This window comes from Neovison vison, chromosome X, assembly GCF_020171115.1.
Source record: "Neovison vison isolate M4711 chromosome X, ASM_NN_V1, whole genome shotgun sequence".
Classification (NCBI taxonomy): domain Eukaryota; kingdom Metazoa; phylum Chordata; class Mammalia; order Carnivora; family Mustelidae; genus Neogale; species Neogale vison.
Window position 1 is genome coordinate 52,477,039 of NC_058105.1, and position 19,233 is coordinate 52,496,271.

At 35.0% G+C, this 19,233-nt stretch overlaps 1 protein-coding gene across 4 annotated transcripts in view; it reads right to left on the bottom strand.

Annotated features, from left to right (window-relative positions):
- DIAPH2 (diaphanous related formin 2) overlaps nucleotides 1-19,233 on the bottom strand; it is a 980,408-nt gene that overhangs the window by 570,644 nt on the left and 390,531 nt on the right. For all 4 annotated transcript variants that reach the window (XM_044235543.1, XM_044235542.1, XM_044235544.1 and 1 more), the window contains 2 exons: nucleotides 18,955-19,056; nucleotides 12,716-12,810 (listed from right to left, as the gene is read on the bottom strand). In XM_044235543.1, coding sequence (XP_044091478.1) covers nucleotides 12,716-12,810; nucleotides 18,955-19,056 — 197 coding nt within the window. The remainder of the gene's footprint in view (nucleotides 1-12,715; nucleotides 12,811-18,954; nucleotides 19,057-19,233) is intronic.

Genomic DNA, 19,233 nt, shown 5'->3' on the forward strand with positions numbered 1-19,233 from the left:
TTGAGCTCTCTGCTCAGCGGGGAGCCTGCTTCCCCCTCTCTCTCTGCCTGCCTCTCTGCCTACTTGGGATCTCTCTCTCTGTGTATCAAATAAGTAAATAAAACCTTAAAAAAAATAAAATGTCTATACTATGCAAAGTAATCTACACATTTAAGGCACCCCGTATAAAAATACCACCAGCATTTTTCACATAGGTGGACAAAAAAACTCTAAAATTTGTATGGAACCACAAAAGACCCCAAACAGCCAAAGCAATGCTGAAAAAGAAAAGTAAAGCTTGGAGGAATCAGAATTCTGGATTTCCAGTTGTACTACAAAGATGTGTGATTAAGACAGTATGGTACTGGTACAAAAACAGACACACAGATCAAAGGAACAGAACAGAATACTCAGAAATGGACCCACAACTATATGGTCACCTCATATTTGACAAAGCAGCAAAGAATATCCAGTGGAAGAAAGACAGTCTCTTCAACAAATCGTAATAGGAAAACTGGACAGCAACATGCAGAAAAATGAAACTGTACCATTTTCTTATATCATACATAAAAATAAACTCAAAAATGGATGAGATATCTAAATGTGAGACACGAATCCAACAAAATTCTAGAGAAGAGCACAGACAGAAAACTCTCTGACCACGGACACAACAACTTATTATCAGACAGGTCTCTGGAGACAAGGGAAACTAAAGCAAAAATGAACTACTGGGACTTCATCAAGATAAAAAGCTTCTGCACAGTGAAGGAAGCAATAAACAAAACTAAAACAGACCTAAAGAATAGGAGAAGATATCTGCAAATGACATATCTGATGAAGGGTTAGTATCTAAAATCTATAAAGAACTTACAAACTCAACACCTAACAAACAAATCATCCAGTTAAAAAATGGGCAGAAGACAAGAACAGACATTTTTCCAAAGAAGACATCCAGATGGTCAACAGACACATAAAAAGATACTCAACATCCCTAATCATCAGGGAAATACAAATCAAAACCATGATGAGATACCACCTCACATCTGTCAGAATGGTTAAATTAACAACACAGGGACAGCAAATTTTGGTGAAGATGCTGAGAAAGAGGAACCCTTTTACATTGTTGGTGGGAATGCAAACTGGTACAGCTACTCTGGAAAACAATATGGAGGTACCTCAAAAAGTTAAAAAAAAGAACTATCCTATGGCCCACTAATTGCACTACTAGGTATTTACCCAAAGGATACAAAAATACCAAATTAAAAGGACACATGTATGGGTGCCTGGGTGGCTCAGTGGGTTAAAGCCTCTGCCTTCGGCTCCGGTCATGATCCCAGGGTCCTAGGATCGAGCCCCGCATAGGGTTCTCTGCTCAGCAAGGAGCCTACTTCCTCCTCTCTCTTTCTCTCTCTCTCTCTCTCTCTGCCTACCTCTCTGCCTACGTGTGATCTCTGTCAAATATATAAATAAAATCTTTATAAAAAAAAGGACACATGCAACCTTATGTTTACAGCACGATTATCAACAATACCTAAATTATGGAAAAAGACCAAATGTCCATGAATTGATGAATGAATAAAGATGTGGTGTGTGTGTGTGTGTATGTATGTATATTTTTATACATATCATACATATATGTGTGTGTATATATGTATATTTTTATACATACACACACATATATGTATGATGGAATATTACTGAGTTGTCAAAAATGAAATCTTGGCATTTGCAAGGACATGGATAGAGCTAGAATGTATTATGCTAAGTCAAACAAGTCAGAGAGAGAAAATATCAGATGATTGCCCTCATCTAATGAGTGTACAGATGAAGATAGGGGAAGGGAAAAAGAGAGAGTGAAACAAACCATAAGAGACTCTTAACTATCAAAAATAAACTGAGGTTTGATGGAGGGAAGGTGGGCAAGGGATGGGTTAAATGTGTTATGGGTATTAAGGAGGGCACTTGTGTTGAGCATTGGGTGTTTCATGTATGTGATGAATCACTAAATTCTACTTTTGAAATCAGTATTATACTATATGTTAACTAACTAGAATTTATATACAAATTTAAAAATAATAAAAAATAAACATAAGGTTTTTAGAATGGTGTAAAGTGAATTGCTCATTATTAAGGCATTAATATAAAACAAAAGAAAAAAAGCCCACATAGTTTGTGATAAAGGAAACGCATAGTAATAAAGTAATAAAATGATAAAGTCAACACACAGTAGAATGATCACTTATAGTCACCTCTTAAAAATAATTATGGCCTAGGGCACCTGGGTGGCTCAGTGGGTTAAGCTGCTGCCTTCGGCTCAGGTCATGATCTCAGGGTCCTGGGATCGAGTCCCGCATCGGGCTCTCTGCTCTGCAGGGAGCCTGCTTCCTCCTCTCTCTCTCTCTGCCTGCCTCTCTGCCTACTTGTAATCTCTCTCTGTCAAATAAATAAATAAAATCTTTAAAAAATAATAATAATAATAATTATGGCCTATACTTAAAACAATGCTTAAATAGGGGCAATTGCAATTTAAAGAGAAGACGTTTTGTCAAAGTTTGAACATAACATGAATATTTTACATTCCTGGGAAAGAGATTTTTTTTTTAAATACATGGAATCAATTCTGTTTTTACCTAACAGAATGTCTGTCCAAACCTCTGTCATGAAGTTTCTATTTAACATTGAAAATAGAAATAAAGTAAATGATTAGAAGCTTATTAAATTCTGAAACTTTGCTATGTTTTGAAATATAACTAATTTTGAAGATAGTGGTTCTCAACCCGGGACAATTTTGTCTAGTTGGGGACATTTTTTAATGTCTGAAGGCATTTTTGTTTTTCCTAACTGGTGGTAGGGGGGCTGCTGCTGGCATCGAGTGCGGAGAGGTCAAGAATACTGCTAAACATCCTACAATGCACAGCATTCCACATAAAAAAATTATTGAGCCAAATAATCAAAGTGTCAAAGTTAAGGAATTCTTAAGCATATGCTTTCAGTGCTTGTCAAATACTTTTAAAATTATTTATTGTGTAATATTTAAGAATATAGAAATGTATACACAAGACAATTAATCTATATGCCTATCACTGAGCTTAATAAAAAGTGTTCAATCCCTCCTTCTCTATTTCTTACTCTCTAGTTTTTACAGAATAGTTCGAATACCTATTATGTTATTGCTATAGTATAACTGTGTTAAAATATGCCATAGTATGTTGGCTATATCATAATATGTTAAATTATACTACAACTATCATATGACTTTAACAGATTCAATGACTAGGCATATTTATGTTTTACACAGGAGATCTAGAATTATAACAGAATATTGAAAGTAATTATTTATTCCTTGTATGTAGACTGCCTTGATAAATTTCCTAAAAACACAACTGGAAGGAATTGGTTTTACAGATAAAAATCAATTACAAATGTGTTATAATTCATTAAATACGTCACTCGCTGACAATCTGTGGATTCAAAACAAATTAATATAACACCAAAAAATGTAGGAAGCTAGGAAACAAAAAACAAAAAAAATTCAACCAAAAAAACACTGTGATTGTTTTCCATCTCTGTTAGTATCACTGGGGGCGTTGGAGCCTGGATTTTCTGCCTCCATTTCTCTGGGGCTGAAGCATGCCTGGCTTTTGTCTAGAGATAGCTTCATAACTGCAAGTTAGAGTAAGGATTTTGGTTTAACCTTGCTTCTCCTTTCCTAGTTCAAGGTTCTGGAAGTCTGTGTGAGGGAAAAAGATGGCACCTTCCACATTCTACAACTGCAAGGGAATTCTTGGTCTACCACAAACATCACCTCACGTCAACAAACCCAGTGGATATACAGGATAAAAGAACCAGAATCTGAATAAAGTTCTGTCACGGCTTCAAGTCTACAAGACAACAGAAAATACGATCTTTGAGCCACATCTTGTTCAACTATTAATAAGACCTATGTTTTGTTAATAAAAAAAGTTATTTTTAAAAAAGACCTATGTTTCGTTCAAACTGCAAATGGACTAAAATATTTTGTATTTTTAAAATGCTTGTTATAATCCAATTAGTATAAGAAAATTATTTAAAGCAACTTTTTCTCTCTTTCTAAAATAGTCTGATAGCACTTATAAACAACAATACAAATGAATCCTGGTATTAATCAACAATAGACATAGAAGGGATGAAAATGAGCAGTCATTACATTTACTTGGAACAGATATGATTTTATCAACAGACTGAAAGTAGCAAACAAGGGTCAAAGATAAGCAGTGAAGAAAGGGAAGAGAAAAAAAATTACTAAACTAACCAGTTAGAAACAAAAGATGAAAAAGAACAGCCCCTCATGGACAGAAGTATTTTTGGATTGCAACAGTAAGCCATAAAGTAATCATTTATTCCACTATGATAAGAAATGGGAAAGGAATCCTATATGAATGTTCCTGTTATTACTAATGCTTCATATTCTCTAAAAACTATAGAAATGAATGTGGTTCATACAAGTTATTTAAGAGAAAAATGTTTTCAAACTCTACAGTACTAATGCCATTATAGCCTTAATTGATAGACTTATAGTCATCAACCCTTGTAAAGTACACGAACACAGGCAGAATCGCAGGCTGCATAAAATACAGATGGTCGATAGCCGCATAAATAGATCGATGATTACAAAGATGAATTGAGGAGACAAAAATGAGCTCTACTATTACACATGCATGAGCTTCCTGACTATAAGAATCATTATACTCCAGAACTGGTTAATCGAGGGAAGTTGAAGAATCACTTTTCTCTGCAGAATCAATAGATAGCCATTTATGTTTGAAGGCTTAGGAATAATCAGGGCAATGTATCAGATGACCTATGATTTATTCTAATTGTTATGTAAGGACCCAATAAAATTTACTCAATTCATATAATCTGTTTTGAGACATAAAGTAACAATTGGAAAATCCTGTAGACCATATATATTTGGTACAGTGCTGGATACTTGAATGGGTCTAGAAGAATAACATGGCCAGCAAGAGTAGAAATTATCTGAGGGAAAAAGAGCAACCTCAAATACTTCCATGCATTTATTACAGAAAGACATCTATAGAGGTATTTTTTTTTTAATTTACAGGTATGAAGGAGATGCCCTCGAGCCATAACTCACTGAGGGGATATTATTAAGAAAGATTAGGGCCCTTGATTTAGAAAAGAATGTATTTAAATGAAAGTAAGGAAAGGAGGGAAGAGAGAATTTAGAGTAAAGGAAGAGAAGGTGGGAAGGAAGGAGGAAAGTTAAGAGAAAATGAAGTGGGTGGAGAATGAGCTAAAAATAGGATAGTGGACAGTTGCATACCCAGAGCAAATGCTTCTGTCCCTTAAAAATAAAGGAGAGATCAACCTAAAGACAACAAACAGAACATGTGCTTAAGGAACATAATAACCTGGTACAAAGTATGGATTATTTTAAGAAAAAAACTACAAGAAAATAACTACTACTTGAACTAAGTAAGTCATTGAAATTCAGGTTCTCAAAAGGGGTATCTTTTACCCCATTTCATTCTCCTACTTATCATTCCTTAAAATTCTCCCCTGTGCCGGCTATGGTGAAACCCTCAGAATCTGGCCGGCTCCCTAAAACAGTGGCTCAATTTGTTCGTATATCTATAAAACCATCTATTCCCTCAAACAGAGTACTCTAAAGAAACATAGTCTAAATATTCCATTTGTCACTTCTACCATCTACTTCGGTAGATATACCCTATCCATTTGGTCTTTATACTTGAGCAAACATTTCTTTCGAAATGATTCCAAAAATCCAGTTTTCAGTCCTAATCTCCATTCTGACTTCCAATTACATATTCTAATAAATTTCTTAAAATTTTCTCTTCTGCCCTGGAAGTATTTTCTCTGTGTGACATATTTCACTTAGCATAATGCTTTCAAGTTACATCTGCGTTGTCATAAATGAAAGGATTTCCTCCTTTTCTATGGCTGAATAATATTCCTGTGTGTATGTGTAACATTTTAATCTACTCATTATCAATAGACATCTAGATTGCTTCCATGTCTTGGCTAATGTAAAAATAAAATGCTGCAATAAAAACAGAAATGGGTATGCAGTTATCTCTTCAAAATAGTGATTTCATTTCCTTCAGAGATATACCCAGGAGTGTGACGGCTCAATCACACAGGAGTTCTATTTTAATTTTTTAAGGAATCACCACTGTTTTACAGTATGGCTGCACCAATTTACATTCCCACCAACAGTTTACAAAGGTCTCTTTTCTCCACATCCTCATCAGCACTTGTTATCTCTTGTTTTTTTGTGGTTTTTTTTTTTTTTTTATAATAGTGATTCCAACAGATGTGAGGTGCTATCTCATTACAGTTTTGATTTGCAGGTCCCTGATAATTAACAATATCGAGTACCTTTTGGCTACTGGAGTATCTTCTCTGGAAAAAAATGCCTTTTTGGGACACCTGGGTGGCTCAGTTGGTTAGGCGGCTGCCTTCGGCTCAGGTCATGATCCCAGGGTCCTAGAATGGAGTTCCATATTGGGCTCCTTGCTCAGCAGAAAGCCTGTTTCTCTCTCTGCCTCTGCCTCCCGCTCAGCCTGCTTGTGTTCTCTCTCTTTCTCTCTCTCTGACAAATAAATAAATAAATAAAATCTTTTTAAAAATGTCTTTTCAAGTGTTTTGCTGATTTTTTTTTAAGTCAAATTATTTGGTATTCTACTCTTAAGTTGTAGGAGTTCTTTATATATATTGGATATTAACTATTATCAGATTTGTGGTTCGTAAATATTTTCTCCCATACTGTAGGCTGCCTTTTCACTCTGCTATTTCTTGTGCTGTGCAGAAAGCTTAGATCGATGTAGTCCCTCTTGTTTATTTTTGCTTTGTAGTGTCAAATCAAGACAATATTTCCAAGATCAATGTCAAGGAGCTTTTCCCTTGTTTTCTTCTAGGACTTTTATGATTTCATGACTTAGGTTTAAGGGTTTTTTTTTTTTGGTTTTTTTTTTGGGGATTTTATTTATTTATTTATTTGACAGACAGAGATCACAAATAGGCAGAGAGGCAGGCAGAGAGAGGAAGAGAAGCAGGCTGCCTGTTGAGCAGAGAGCCTGATGGGGGGCTCGATCCCAGGACCCTGGGATCATGACCTGAGCCAAAAGCAGAGGCTTTAACCCACTAAGCCACCCAGGCGCCCCACATTTAAGCCTTTAAAAATCCACTGGTTGATGTAAGCTACATTCCCATTCTCCATCTCTATCTTATCCCTCTAATAGATGCCCCCCAGTGATCTCCATAAGGTGATCTGGAGAAGGACAATACGATCAGACCACAGCTGTTTCCTTACCCTTTTAATGTGGTCCTTCTTGGTCTCTGTGGACTAGGAGGGTGTATTAACATCATCCCTGGGTCTGGGATTTTCACAATGGTGTATTCTCTATAGCTAGTGGCTAGAGAGACTGAAGCTGGAACAACTTATGTCAGTCAGCTTGACTGGGAAACTTTTCTGTACTAGTTTCTGGTCTTCTTGTTTGTGCCTTTAACACCAGTTTATTCGTCCTTTTCTCATAATAAAATAAAACACAAAGGAATATAAAAGAAACAGATTATATTAAAATAGTTAATGTATTTTTAAAAAGTGACATTAACAATAGATATGCATCTTGATTAAAGCATGACAGAATGGGAGAAGATATTTGCAAACGACATATCAGATAAAGGACTAGTGTCCAAAATCTATAAAGAACTTAACAAACTCAACACCCAAAGAACAAATAATCCAATCAAGACATGGGCAGAGGACATGAACAGACGTTTCTGCAAAGAAGACATCCAGATGGCCAACAGACATATGAAAAAGTGCTCCATATCACTCGGCATCAGGGAAATACAAATCAAAACCACAATGAGATATCACCTCACACCAGTCAGAATGGCTAAAATCAACAAGTCAGGAAATGACAGATGCTGGCGAGGATGCGGAGAAAGGGGAACCCTCCTACACTGTTGTTCGGAATGCAAGCTGGTGCAACCACTCTGGAAAACAGCATGGAGGTTCCTCAAAATGTTGAAAATAGAACAGCCCTATGACCCAGCAATTGCACTACTGGGTATTTACCCTAAAGATACAAATGTAGTGATCCAAAGGGGCATGTGCACCCAAATGTTTATAGCAGTAATGTCCACAATAGCCAAACTATGGAAAGAACCTAGATGTCCATCAACAGATGAATGGATGAAGAAGATGTGGTATATATACACAATGGAATATTATGCAGCCATCAAAAGAAACGAAATCTTGCCATTTGCGACAACATGGATGGAACTAGAGCGTATCATGCTTAGCGAAATAAGTCAAGCGGAGAAAGACAACTATCATATGATCTCCCTGATATGAGGAAGTGGTGATGCAACATGGGGGCTTAAGTGGGTAGGAGAAGAATCCATGAAACAAGATGGGATAGGGAGGGAGACAAACTATAAGTGACTCTTAATCTCACAAAACAAACTGTGGGTTGCTGGGGGGAGGGGGGTTGGGAGAAGGGGGGTAGGGTTATGGACATTGGGGAGGGTATGTGCTTTTGGGTAAATTGGAAGGGGAGGTGAACCATGAGAGACTATGGACTCTGAAAAACAATCTGAGGGTTTTAAAGTGGCAGGGGGTGGGGAGGTTGGGGTACCAGGTGGTGGGTATTATAGAGGGCACGGCTTGCATGGAGCACTGGGTGTGGTGAAAAAATAATGAATACTGTTTTTCTGAAAATAAATAAATTGGAAAAAAAAGCATTACAAAATAAGACCTAGTGGTAGCTTTAATAATTAGTGTAATTTTGAAGTATTAATGACATTAAATAATATTTCAAGATCCCTGTCTCAAATGTAATGTGATATGAAAATATTTATTATTTCTATTAGTGAAAAGTTAGAGGCACTATTAATACTACTTTGGTATGTTACCTACATTGTTAATCAAATGAAATACTAAATGTTAATTTAAAGTTTAAAAAATTAAATAAAAATTTAAAAAATAAAGTTACAGTTAATTTAAAGTTATACAAATAAAGATACAGTATTTTTCATATCTAAGTTCAGGAGCCTCTGAATTCTATGAACCCCAAAGGGGGGATTTGAATCCCTGGTTAAAAACCTCTGCTCAATACATATCTTTGTAAATTATTCTGCAGTTATATTACATTGCCTTCTATGTTAATCATCCTATTTTCTATATATGTTTTGTGAATAGGACTATAATCTCCCTAGCAACACAATTTCCTCAGCATTTAAGAATCATTTACATGCACTCACGTTCTAAAGTAAAACACACTTTTATTTTTCCCTTAACATTTGAATCAATTTTTTGCAAGTGCTAGTTTCATTTCTTAGTCAATGTTCTATATGTAATTAGGCCTATAAATATTTGATTTTTACCCCCAGTAGTCTGAAAACATTGATTTCAGGTTTTTTTCCTCAGTAGATCAAATTGTTATTACACTGACAGATTTTCAAAGCAGAAATAATTAACTCTAAGAATCACCAAAATTTAGTTCGTATTATTTGGACCTAACTCATAATTACATATTATAAAAGCGCCTCAACAAGCTCAGAATATGGTATACATTTTTAAATGTTCCCATGTGTTCTTGTATTTTAGGACATCTCAACATCTTCCACACAATGAAATCAGTTTCTAGCTTAAATTTATATATTTTGAAATAAGGAAAACATTGGTATTCTTATTAATAACCTGATATTTGGGCTTGTTCTTGCTGATTAGATAGATAGATAGATAGAGTTTTTTAAATAAGATATTCATCCTGCTAAATAACTAAAATATATTAGTTCTCTGGTTGGAAAGAGCCTATTGACCTATACTGGAGAGATAATACTAGTGTTAACTCTGTGGGAAGCAGTGTGTCCTTAATTGTTTTTTGTTGTGTTTGTTGTTATGAGGAGACAAACATCTCCTGTGAGCAATATACTATGATTATACATGGATAGAATTTAGCACTGTAATCAAACAGAACTTACAACAAAGTTAATCTGATGATACACATTTAATGCTATGCATTATCAATGTGCTACATGGTAATTAGAAATAAACTGTAAACAGCTCCTGTAAATGACAAATTGGTGTTACTTTTGCATCACTGAAGCAATTTTGCATCACTGAAGCAAATGTTTCTGGGATGGGAGGAGAAAAAAAAGCAGTAGTGATTTTATTCTTTTCTCTTGCCTCAGAAAAGCAGTCACCTTTGTGTTCTGGCAAACTGAGTAACTGTTTCAATCTAGGACCTTCCTTCTTACCAAAAGATACTCAGATGTTTGATATTTCTGGATAAACATACTACTAACTTCAATAACTCACACCGAGTTACGTATCATCTGTGCTTATATCAAAGTGGCACAATTCTAATCACATATACTACTATTAAATTACATGTTAAGTTGTTTTCTCCTACAAGCAGAATGAAAGAAATGATTTTTGACTGAGCAAGGTAAGGAATGAGCGGAAATTTCAGAGAGTCTCACATGGAGATGAAAAGCAATCTAGCTTGAAAAAAAGTCCTCAGTGGTATGTTCTCAACAAAAAGAAGGCACAAAATTTGTGGGGCAAAGGATGCAAGGGGTAAAACACATGAATATGTGGGGAAAAAACAGAAAGAGATAAAGGCTTAGAAAAGTGAAAGAAAGTCTAGAAAAAAGGAAAAGATGATACAAGCCCAGTTCAACCCAATACACAGCAAACAGGAATTACATGGATGCATCTGGTATAACATGCACTAAAGGATCCTGGCAGGAGCTATACTTTATGATTCTCCATCACTCTTCCTAAATAATACTGTGATTTCAAAAACAGCTGCTTTCACTGCATAGTGGGTATAATTAAACGAGCAAATTCAAGAATTTATACATAATTTATTGTCATCTCCAAATTGAAAGCAATCCATTCCTCCAAACTGGACCAGACTTACCCAATTTAAAGAGAAACAAATAGGTATCGTTTATGCTACATAATAAAGTGAAACAGAAAAAGAATCCCACATAATCAATGTCTCTCTATATATTTTAAAAGCTTGTTGCATATTAGAAGGATATTCATAAGTGAGAATCTTTCTCTGGTTCTTACATTCCTTGAAGAGTTAAAAATATTACTTAAAAAATAATGTTTTGAATGTTACTGCCAAATAAAGACCACAGCAGCAGTCTAAATAATTGCATTTTTTTTCTTTACCAAAGTATGTGAAGGAAAAGCTATATAGTTTTCACTGGTAAAATAAATGGCTAAATTGATTAATTATTCAAAATACGATTCTATTTTACTATAATTTAATTACAGAGAAAAGACTAAAAAGGTTTGGAGTCAGAAATTTCTTTGTCTCTTTGGATCTTAAAATTAAATTGTCCAGTGAAAAAAGAGGGAAAACTAAACCTCATTCAGGCTTCATTCCTCACTCATTCTGACTATTTGTGCAAAGAATCATGGGACTTAGGCAGAACAAATATGATCAGCTCTCCATCTCTACTCAGAGAAATGTGAACTTGCTAGTTGGACAGAAAAATACTTTTTTAAAAAAACTTTTCCACAGGGAGATTTATCAAAGTGTAACTCTGATTGAGATTAAAGTGTAACTCTTATTGAGATTAACATAAATATGTCATGATAATAAAGAGCCTACATAAACCCATTAAACCTTAGCCCTAGAAAATAAATTTCTATTTATCTAAATTTATATTATAATATCTACATTTAAAACATTTACATGAGGTAATCTGTAACGCAAGCTTACATTACAAACTGGAGGAACTTCCATATAGACATGGCCTGCTCAAATGAAAGACACTTGACAGACACTGGTACTCTGAAATTCAGACAGTCTAAGGGCAGTATGGTAAAATTCTCACAGCATAAACTACTGTCTTTAAAATCAAAGCAACCTTTATGGCTTAAAAACAAAAACCAAAAAACCCTACAATGACTATGACTTTATAAGTAAAATCCTAACAGTTCTTTCTTCCAGAAATTAAACTAGACAGGAATAGCCATATCAAGAATTGTAATAATATGTTAGATCTTGTATAGTGCTTTATTCTACAGAGCACATCATTTGGTTTAATACATTTGTATTCTCAGACGTGGCAAGAGAGATTTAGCAAGCTAAATAACTGGCTCATGGAAGGCAGGATAATGGAACAGAACAGAAAAAGCAATAGATTTGGAACTATGAGAGATCTTATTCCAAATTCCAGCTCTGCTACTCTGCCACTAACGATCTACGTGATACTGGGCAATCTCCTTAAACCTCAGTTTTCTTTTCTGTAACAGGAGGACAATAGTATGTACCTCATAGGATTGTTAACAGGATACAATAAGATAAAATACGTAAAAGGGCTTGATACAATTCTTAGCACATGTTATGTGCCTAATAAAGAATAAGTTTAACATCTACCAATTGGTCATCAGCAAGGTATTTAACCTTTTGACCTTCCTGCTATTACCTTCATAAAATTGTAGTAATAATATTTACTTAACAGAATTGTTGTGACATGCAATTTTATGTACACTGAAAGATAGGCAGAAACAAACCAAAAACGCAGATCTTCTATGTTGAATACTCTTATGGGTAATAAAGCTAGATACTCCTGATTCTATTACTGAAACATAAGAACATTTTCCCACAACTGCATTGAGAAAATAACAAACCAGAAATACCTGAGAAAATGAATTTTAAAAGGAAAATAAGCAAGTTACCTGAATTAAAGCTTCATTCAGCATGTCTTCATTAACCTCCAGAATAATATTTTTTATATCTTCATATGGCATACGATATGATCCTAGGAAAATAGCTTAAAATAAAAGTAGATTTTATTAAAAATAGAATAGTATCAAAATTTTAGAGCCCTTAGAAATACCTTATTCTCATTATCATAGAATCAAAGTATGAAATTTGTCACCAATATTAATTTACAATTAGAAACAAACAAATGTAGTTTCCATTTGAGAGACTGACTACACTACTCATCTAGGCAAAATGGCCTATTATTTCAGCCTCTGATATTTACAAGTTATACATATTTATATAAAAATTAAAACCCCTACTAATAATGCTGATGACTACATGCTTATGAATTTTAGATCAAGCTGACACAACATGACTAATGAGAGATTTTATTTCAAGTTGGCCTTTTAATTCAACAGTGAATTTAATATGGCTATTGTCAGATGCATACAACACAATACTTCTCAGGAATGACAGTAAAGTCAGCAAATACGAAAAAAAAGTCGTATCAATCTACTTTGCAATTCTTCCACATAAGAAAAAGAGTGTTGTCAGTGTTATCTGAATTCCTGCTGAAAATCATGTGGTATAGTATTAGTAGCTCTATATTTTCATAATTTTCCTTCTCAATTTTTTCTCGAATGGATATATATTATGTCATACTGAAGTAAGTCAGCAGATTACACTGACAAAAGCTTACACTAATTCAGAAAGTATTTTTTAACAACACATTCCACTTTAACTTCCAGAAAACACACATTTTAATGAACATTTATGTTCTTATATCCAGAACATGAATATATTCCTCTGATTTTTTTTTTCATCTAAAGGTCTCTATGATTTCATTGGAGCTTAAAGGAAAAACCAATCCTCACTGTCTAGGCAAATGATTACCTAAACATAAACACCAAGTGAGAGCTCCATAATCGAAATAATGTTGACAGATATCAACTCGCAATTAAGATCACACTGTTTTTTTTTAATTACTGAGTATTCACTTTATAAAGAAAATGTACTCTCAGTTAAGCAATGTACACATTCACAACTGTTAGAAGACTTCTGTCAGCAACATTCCAACTCACAGGAGAATGATGATTTGTTTATTTTAATGTGATCCCTTAACAAAGGGATCTTAACAAAATAAACTCCCATGGTATTTCCTTATATAATTACAAATGCTTGATGTGATGTAATTTCTCATGCATAGTGTTTGAGTATCCCCAGAATATAAACATAGTCTACACACGGTGGATAAAAAAATGCTGAATTCAATAGAGAGGGGAGAATATGCCAAAATAAAATCTAAGGTCTAGTTAAATAAAGATGGGTTTAGGGCACCTGGGTGGCTCAGTGGGTTAAGCCGCTGCCTTCGGCTCAGGTCATCATCTCAGGGTCCTGGGATGGAGTCCCACCTAGGGCCCGCTGCTCAGCAGGGAGCCTGCTTCCCTCTCTCTTTCTCTTTCTGCCTGCCTCTCTGCCTACTTGTGATCTCTGTCTGTCAAATAAATAAATAAAAATCTTTTAAAAAGATGGGTTTAACTGTCCAGCTGCTTTAGCGAAAACATATTTAATGACTGACTGATTTGTTAAAGGCTTTAAGGTTCACTAAACACTTTAACTTTTATTTACGTTTAGTTAACATAAAGTGCAATACTGGTTTCAGGACCAGAATTCAATAATTCATCACTTACATACAATAACCAGTGCTTATTACAATGAGTGCCCTTTAATACCCATCAAATGTCTAACCCATGCCCCACCCTCCACCCTCCATCAACCCTCAGTTTGTTCTGTACCCTTGAGTCTCTTCTACTTTGTTTCCCTCTCTCCTTTTTTTTTCTTATTCCACTTCCTATATGTTCATCTGTTTTCTTTCTTAAATTCCACATATGACTAAAATTATATGGAATTTGTTTTTCTCTGATTGACTTATTTCACTTAACATAATACATATAAGCTGCATTCACATCATTGGTAAGATTTCATTCTTTTTGATGGCTGGTTAATATCCCATTACATAAACACACACACACACACACACACACGCACACACACACATAATCTTTATCCATTCATCAGCCAATAGACATCTTGGCTCTCTCCTTAATCTGGCTATTGTTGATAATGTTGCTACAAACACCAGGGTGCATGTACCTCTTCAAATGTATACTTTCTGTCATTTGGGATACAAAAGCTGGATCTTGGGCTAGTCTTCCCAACACCATTTGTTGAAGAGACTGTCTTTTCTCCATTGGATATCTGTTCCTGCTTTCTCAAAGATGCGGTGACCATATACTTGAGGGTCCATTTCTTGATTTTCTATTCTAATCCATTGATCTATGTGGGTAATTTTGTGCCAGTACCATACTGTCTTGACCACTACATCTTTGTTATGTAACTTGAAATCTGAAATAATGTTGCCTCCAGTTTTGTTTTTCTTTTTCAATATTGCTTTGCCTATTCAGGATCCTTTGTGCTTCCATACAAATAATAGGATTGTTTGTGAAAAATGATACTGGTATTTTGATAGGGCTTGCATTAAGTGTGTAGATTGCTTTGGGTAGTATATATATTTTAACAATGTTTGTCCTCCCAATCCATGAGCATTGAATGCTTTTCCATTTCTTTGTGTCCTCTTCAATTTCTTTCATAGCCGTTCTATAGTTTTCAGAGTACAGATCTTTTACTTCTTTAGTTAGTTTATTCCTAGGTATCATGGTTTTTGGTGCAATTGCAAATAGGATTGGTTCCTTAGTTACTTTTCTGCTGCTTCATCATTGGTGGATAGGAATGCAGTGGATTTCTCCAAGTTCATTTTAAATCCTGGAACTCTGCTGAATTCATGTATTACTTCTAGCAATTTCTGGTAGAGTCTTTCAGGTTTTCTACATAGAGTATCATGTTATCTGAAAATAGTGAAAGCTTGACTTCTTCCTTGCCAATTTTGATGCTTTTTATTTCTTTCTGTTGTCTGATTACTGAGGCTAAGACTTCTAGTACTATGTTAAATGGTAATGGTAAGAGTAGACAACCTTGTCTTATTCCTGACCATAGAGGAAAAGCTCGGTTTTTACCCCTTGAGGATGTTATCACCTGTGGGTCTTTTGTATACGGCCTTTATGATACTGAGACATTTTCCACCCATCCTTACATTGTTGATGGTTTTTAATCAATAAAGGATGACATATTTTGTCAAATGCTTTTTCTGCATCTATTGAGATCAGTGGTCCATATCCTTTCTTTCATTAGTGTGGTGTATCACAGTGATTAATTTACAAATATTGAAATATCCCTGCAGCCCAGGAGTAAATCCCACTTGATCATGTTGAATAATCCGTTTAATGTAATACTGAATTAAATTAGCTAGTATTTTATTGAGAATTTTTGCATCCATATTCATCAGAGATATTGGCCTGTGATTTTCCTTTTAAGTACAGTCTTTGTCCAGTCTTGGAATCGAGGTCATGCTGACTTTTTAGAACGACTTTCAAAGTTTTCCTTCCATTTCTATTTTTTGAAACAGTTTAAGAATAGTATTAACTCTTCCTTAAATGTCTGGTAGAAGTCCAGAAGTTCTGGCCCAGGACTCCTGTTTCTTGGGAGATTTTTGATTACTGATTCAATTTCATTGCTAGTTAAGCGTCTCTTCAAGTTTTCTATTTCTTCCTGTTTCAGTTCTGGTAGTCTGTAAGTTTCTATGAGTTTCTGCATTTCTTTAAGACTGCCCAGTTTGTTGGCATGTAATTTTTCATAGTATTGCCTTATAATTGTTTGTATGTCTATGTTTTTGTCTCTGAGCTCTCTTGGTCATTTGGTATTTTATCTGTTTGGTTTCTCTCTCTCTCTCTCTCTCTCTCTCCCACCCTCCCTCCCTCCCATCCTTTCTCCCTCCCTTCCCCTCTCTCTGATATGTCTGGCTAGTTTTATTGGGTCTTTCCAAGTAGGAGTGCTTAGTATCATTGATCTGTCCTATTGGTTTTTGTGGGTTTTTTTCTGTATCATTGATTTCACTTACAATCTTTATTAATAATTTCCCTTATTCTGCTGGATTTAGGCTTTATTTCCTGTTCTGTTTTTAACAGCTTCAGGTGTAAGATTAGGGTGTGTTTGAGACTTTTTTTGATTCTTGAGGTAGATTTGTATTACAGTGTATTTCCTTCTTAGGACTGCCTTTGCTGCATGCCAAAGTTTTTGTAGTGTCATGTTTTCATTTTCATTTCTTTCCACGTATTTTTTTTTTAAATTTCGTCTTTAATTTCCTAGTTAACCTATTCATTCTTTAGTAGGATGTTCTTTAACCTCCATGTATTTGTGGTCTTTCTGAATTTTTTCTTGTGATTGACTTCAAGTTTCATAGGGTTGTGGTCTGAAAATATGCATGGTATGACCTCAAACTTTTTGCACTTCTTGAGGCCTCATTTGTGACCCAGTCTCTATTCTGGAGACTGTTCCATGTAGACTGAAAAAGAGTGTGTATTCTTTTGCTTTAGGATAAAATGTGAATGTATCTGTGAAGTCCATCTGGTCCAGTGTGTCATTCAAAGACATTGTTTCCTTATTGATTTTCTGCTTAGATGATCTGATCTGTCCATTGCTCTAAGTGAGGTGTTAAAGTTGACCACTATTATTTTATTATTATCAATGAGTTTCTTTATGCTTATTATTAACTGATTTATGTATTTGGGTGCTCCCAATTTTGGGGTATAAATTATTTATAATTGCTAGATCTTCTTGATGGTAGAATCCTTTTTTATGATATAATACCCTTCTTCATCTCTCGTTACAGTCTTTGCTGAAATATCTAGTTTCTCTGATTATGTATGGCTACTCCAGCTTTCTTTTGACATCCATTACCATGATAGATGGCTGTCCATCCCCTTACTTTCAATTGCAGGTGTCTTTAGGTCTAAAATGAGTCCCTTGGAGGGAGTATACAGATAGATCTTGCTTTTTTTTTAATCCATTCTGATATGCTGTCTTTTGATTGGAGCATTTAGTCCATTTACTTTCAGAGTGATTACTAAAAGATACTAATATGTGCCACTGTGTTACCTGTAGATTTGGTGTTTCTGGGGATGTTCTATGTTCCTTTCTAGTATTTGTTGCCTTTTTTTCCCCCCTCTACTCCAAGATTCCCCTCTAAGATTTCTTGCAGGGCTAGTTTACTGGCCATGAACTCCTTTAGTTTTTGTTTGTCTGGGAAACTCTTTAATCTCTCCTGTTCTGAATGATAGCTTTGCTGGATAAAGAATTTCTGTTTGCATAGTTTTCCCATTCAGCACATTGAATATAGCCTGCCACTCTCTTCTGATCTGCCATGTTTCTGTGGACAGATCTGCTGCGAATGCAATCTGTTTTCCTCTGTAGTTTAAGGACTTTTTTTTTTCCTTTACTGCCCTCAGGAAACTTTTTTCTGTATTTTGTGAACCTGACGATTATATGCCTTGGCAATGGTCAGCTTTTGTTAGATTTAATAGGAAATCTTTTGCTTCTTGGATTTTGATGTTTTGATGTCTGTGTTCCCTAGGCTAGGATGTTTTTAGTTATAATTGAAACAAATAAACCTTCTGTCCCCTTTTCTCTTCCTTCATGTTCTGGGATTCCTTCCAAAAGGTAGTAGCTTTTCTAATTATTGACTTGAGGGTTTTGTTCTCTCAGACCTCCAATTATTTTTTTGAGCATTCAGAATGATTTCAAAATGTGTTCAAAAGCCGTGACAAGCTTTGGGTCCCCCAACTCCTTTGCCATCTTAGTTCCTCCCCCAGTTCACCAACCAGTTTTTAAGTGCAGTAGTTAACAATTTAACTCTCTAACATCACAATTAGATCAACTATAAAGGAAGAGCAATAAAAGGATTTTCCCAATGTGATCAGTGAATATACCCAGGTCTAGGTGGAAAAGGGGAAAATGACATTCTTGAATTCTGTGAGTGAACCCAATGTCTTACTCTGTCTTCTAACAGTGCTTAATTATCAGTATTTTCCAAAGCTTTATTATTCATGTTTCATCTGGCCTGAGGAAGACTAAATTATGATGGTTTCCATTCTGGCAGAATGACAAAAAGGCAACTCAAATCATGTTTACACACAATTTTGCTTCTAGTAGATGCTAAATATACTTGTTCAAATTAGTTACAACTTTGTGTAAAAATATTCATCACCACCTCATCACCACCTTCACCACCACCCCTTATACAGAAAATATCACATACACAGATTCTGGGCTGTTTTGGGATCCAAAATTCTCAATTCTTTCACTTTCTTCTTTGCAGGCAGGATCTTCTTTTCTTCTGAAGCTTCTACATTCTTTTGAACTAAAGGAAAAACGTTTATTCAAAAACAATAATGGTAATAATCCAATCACATGAAATCAATTAGTAAGGCATATTAACTACATTAATAAAACGTATGCCAAAAATCAGTAAATGTGTTTATTTCATTAGTTCAAAGAGGATAAATATAATAATGTAGACCAATTTAGAGGTTACCCT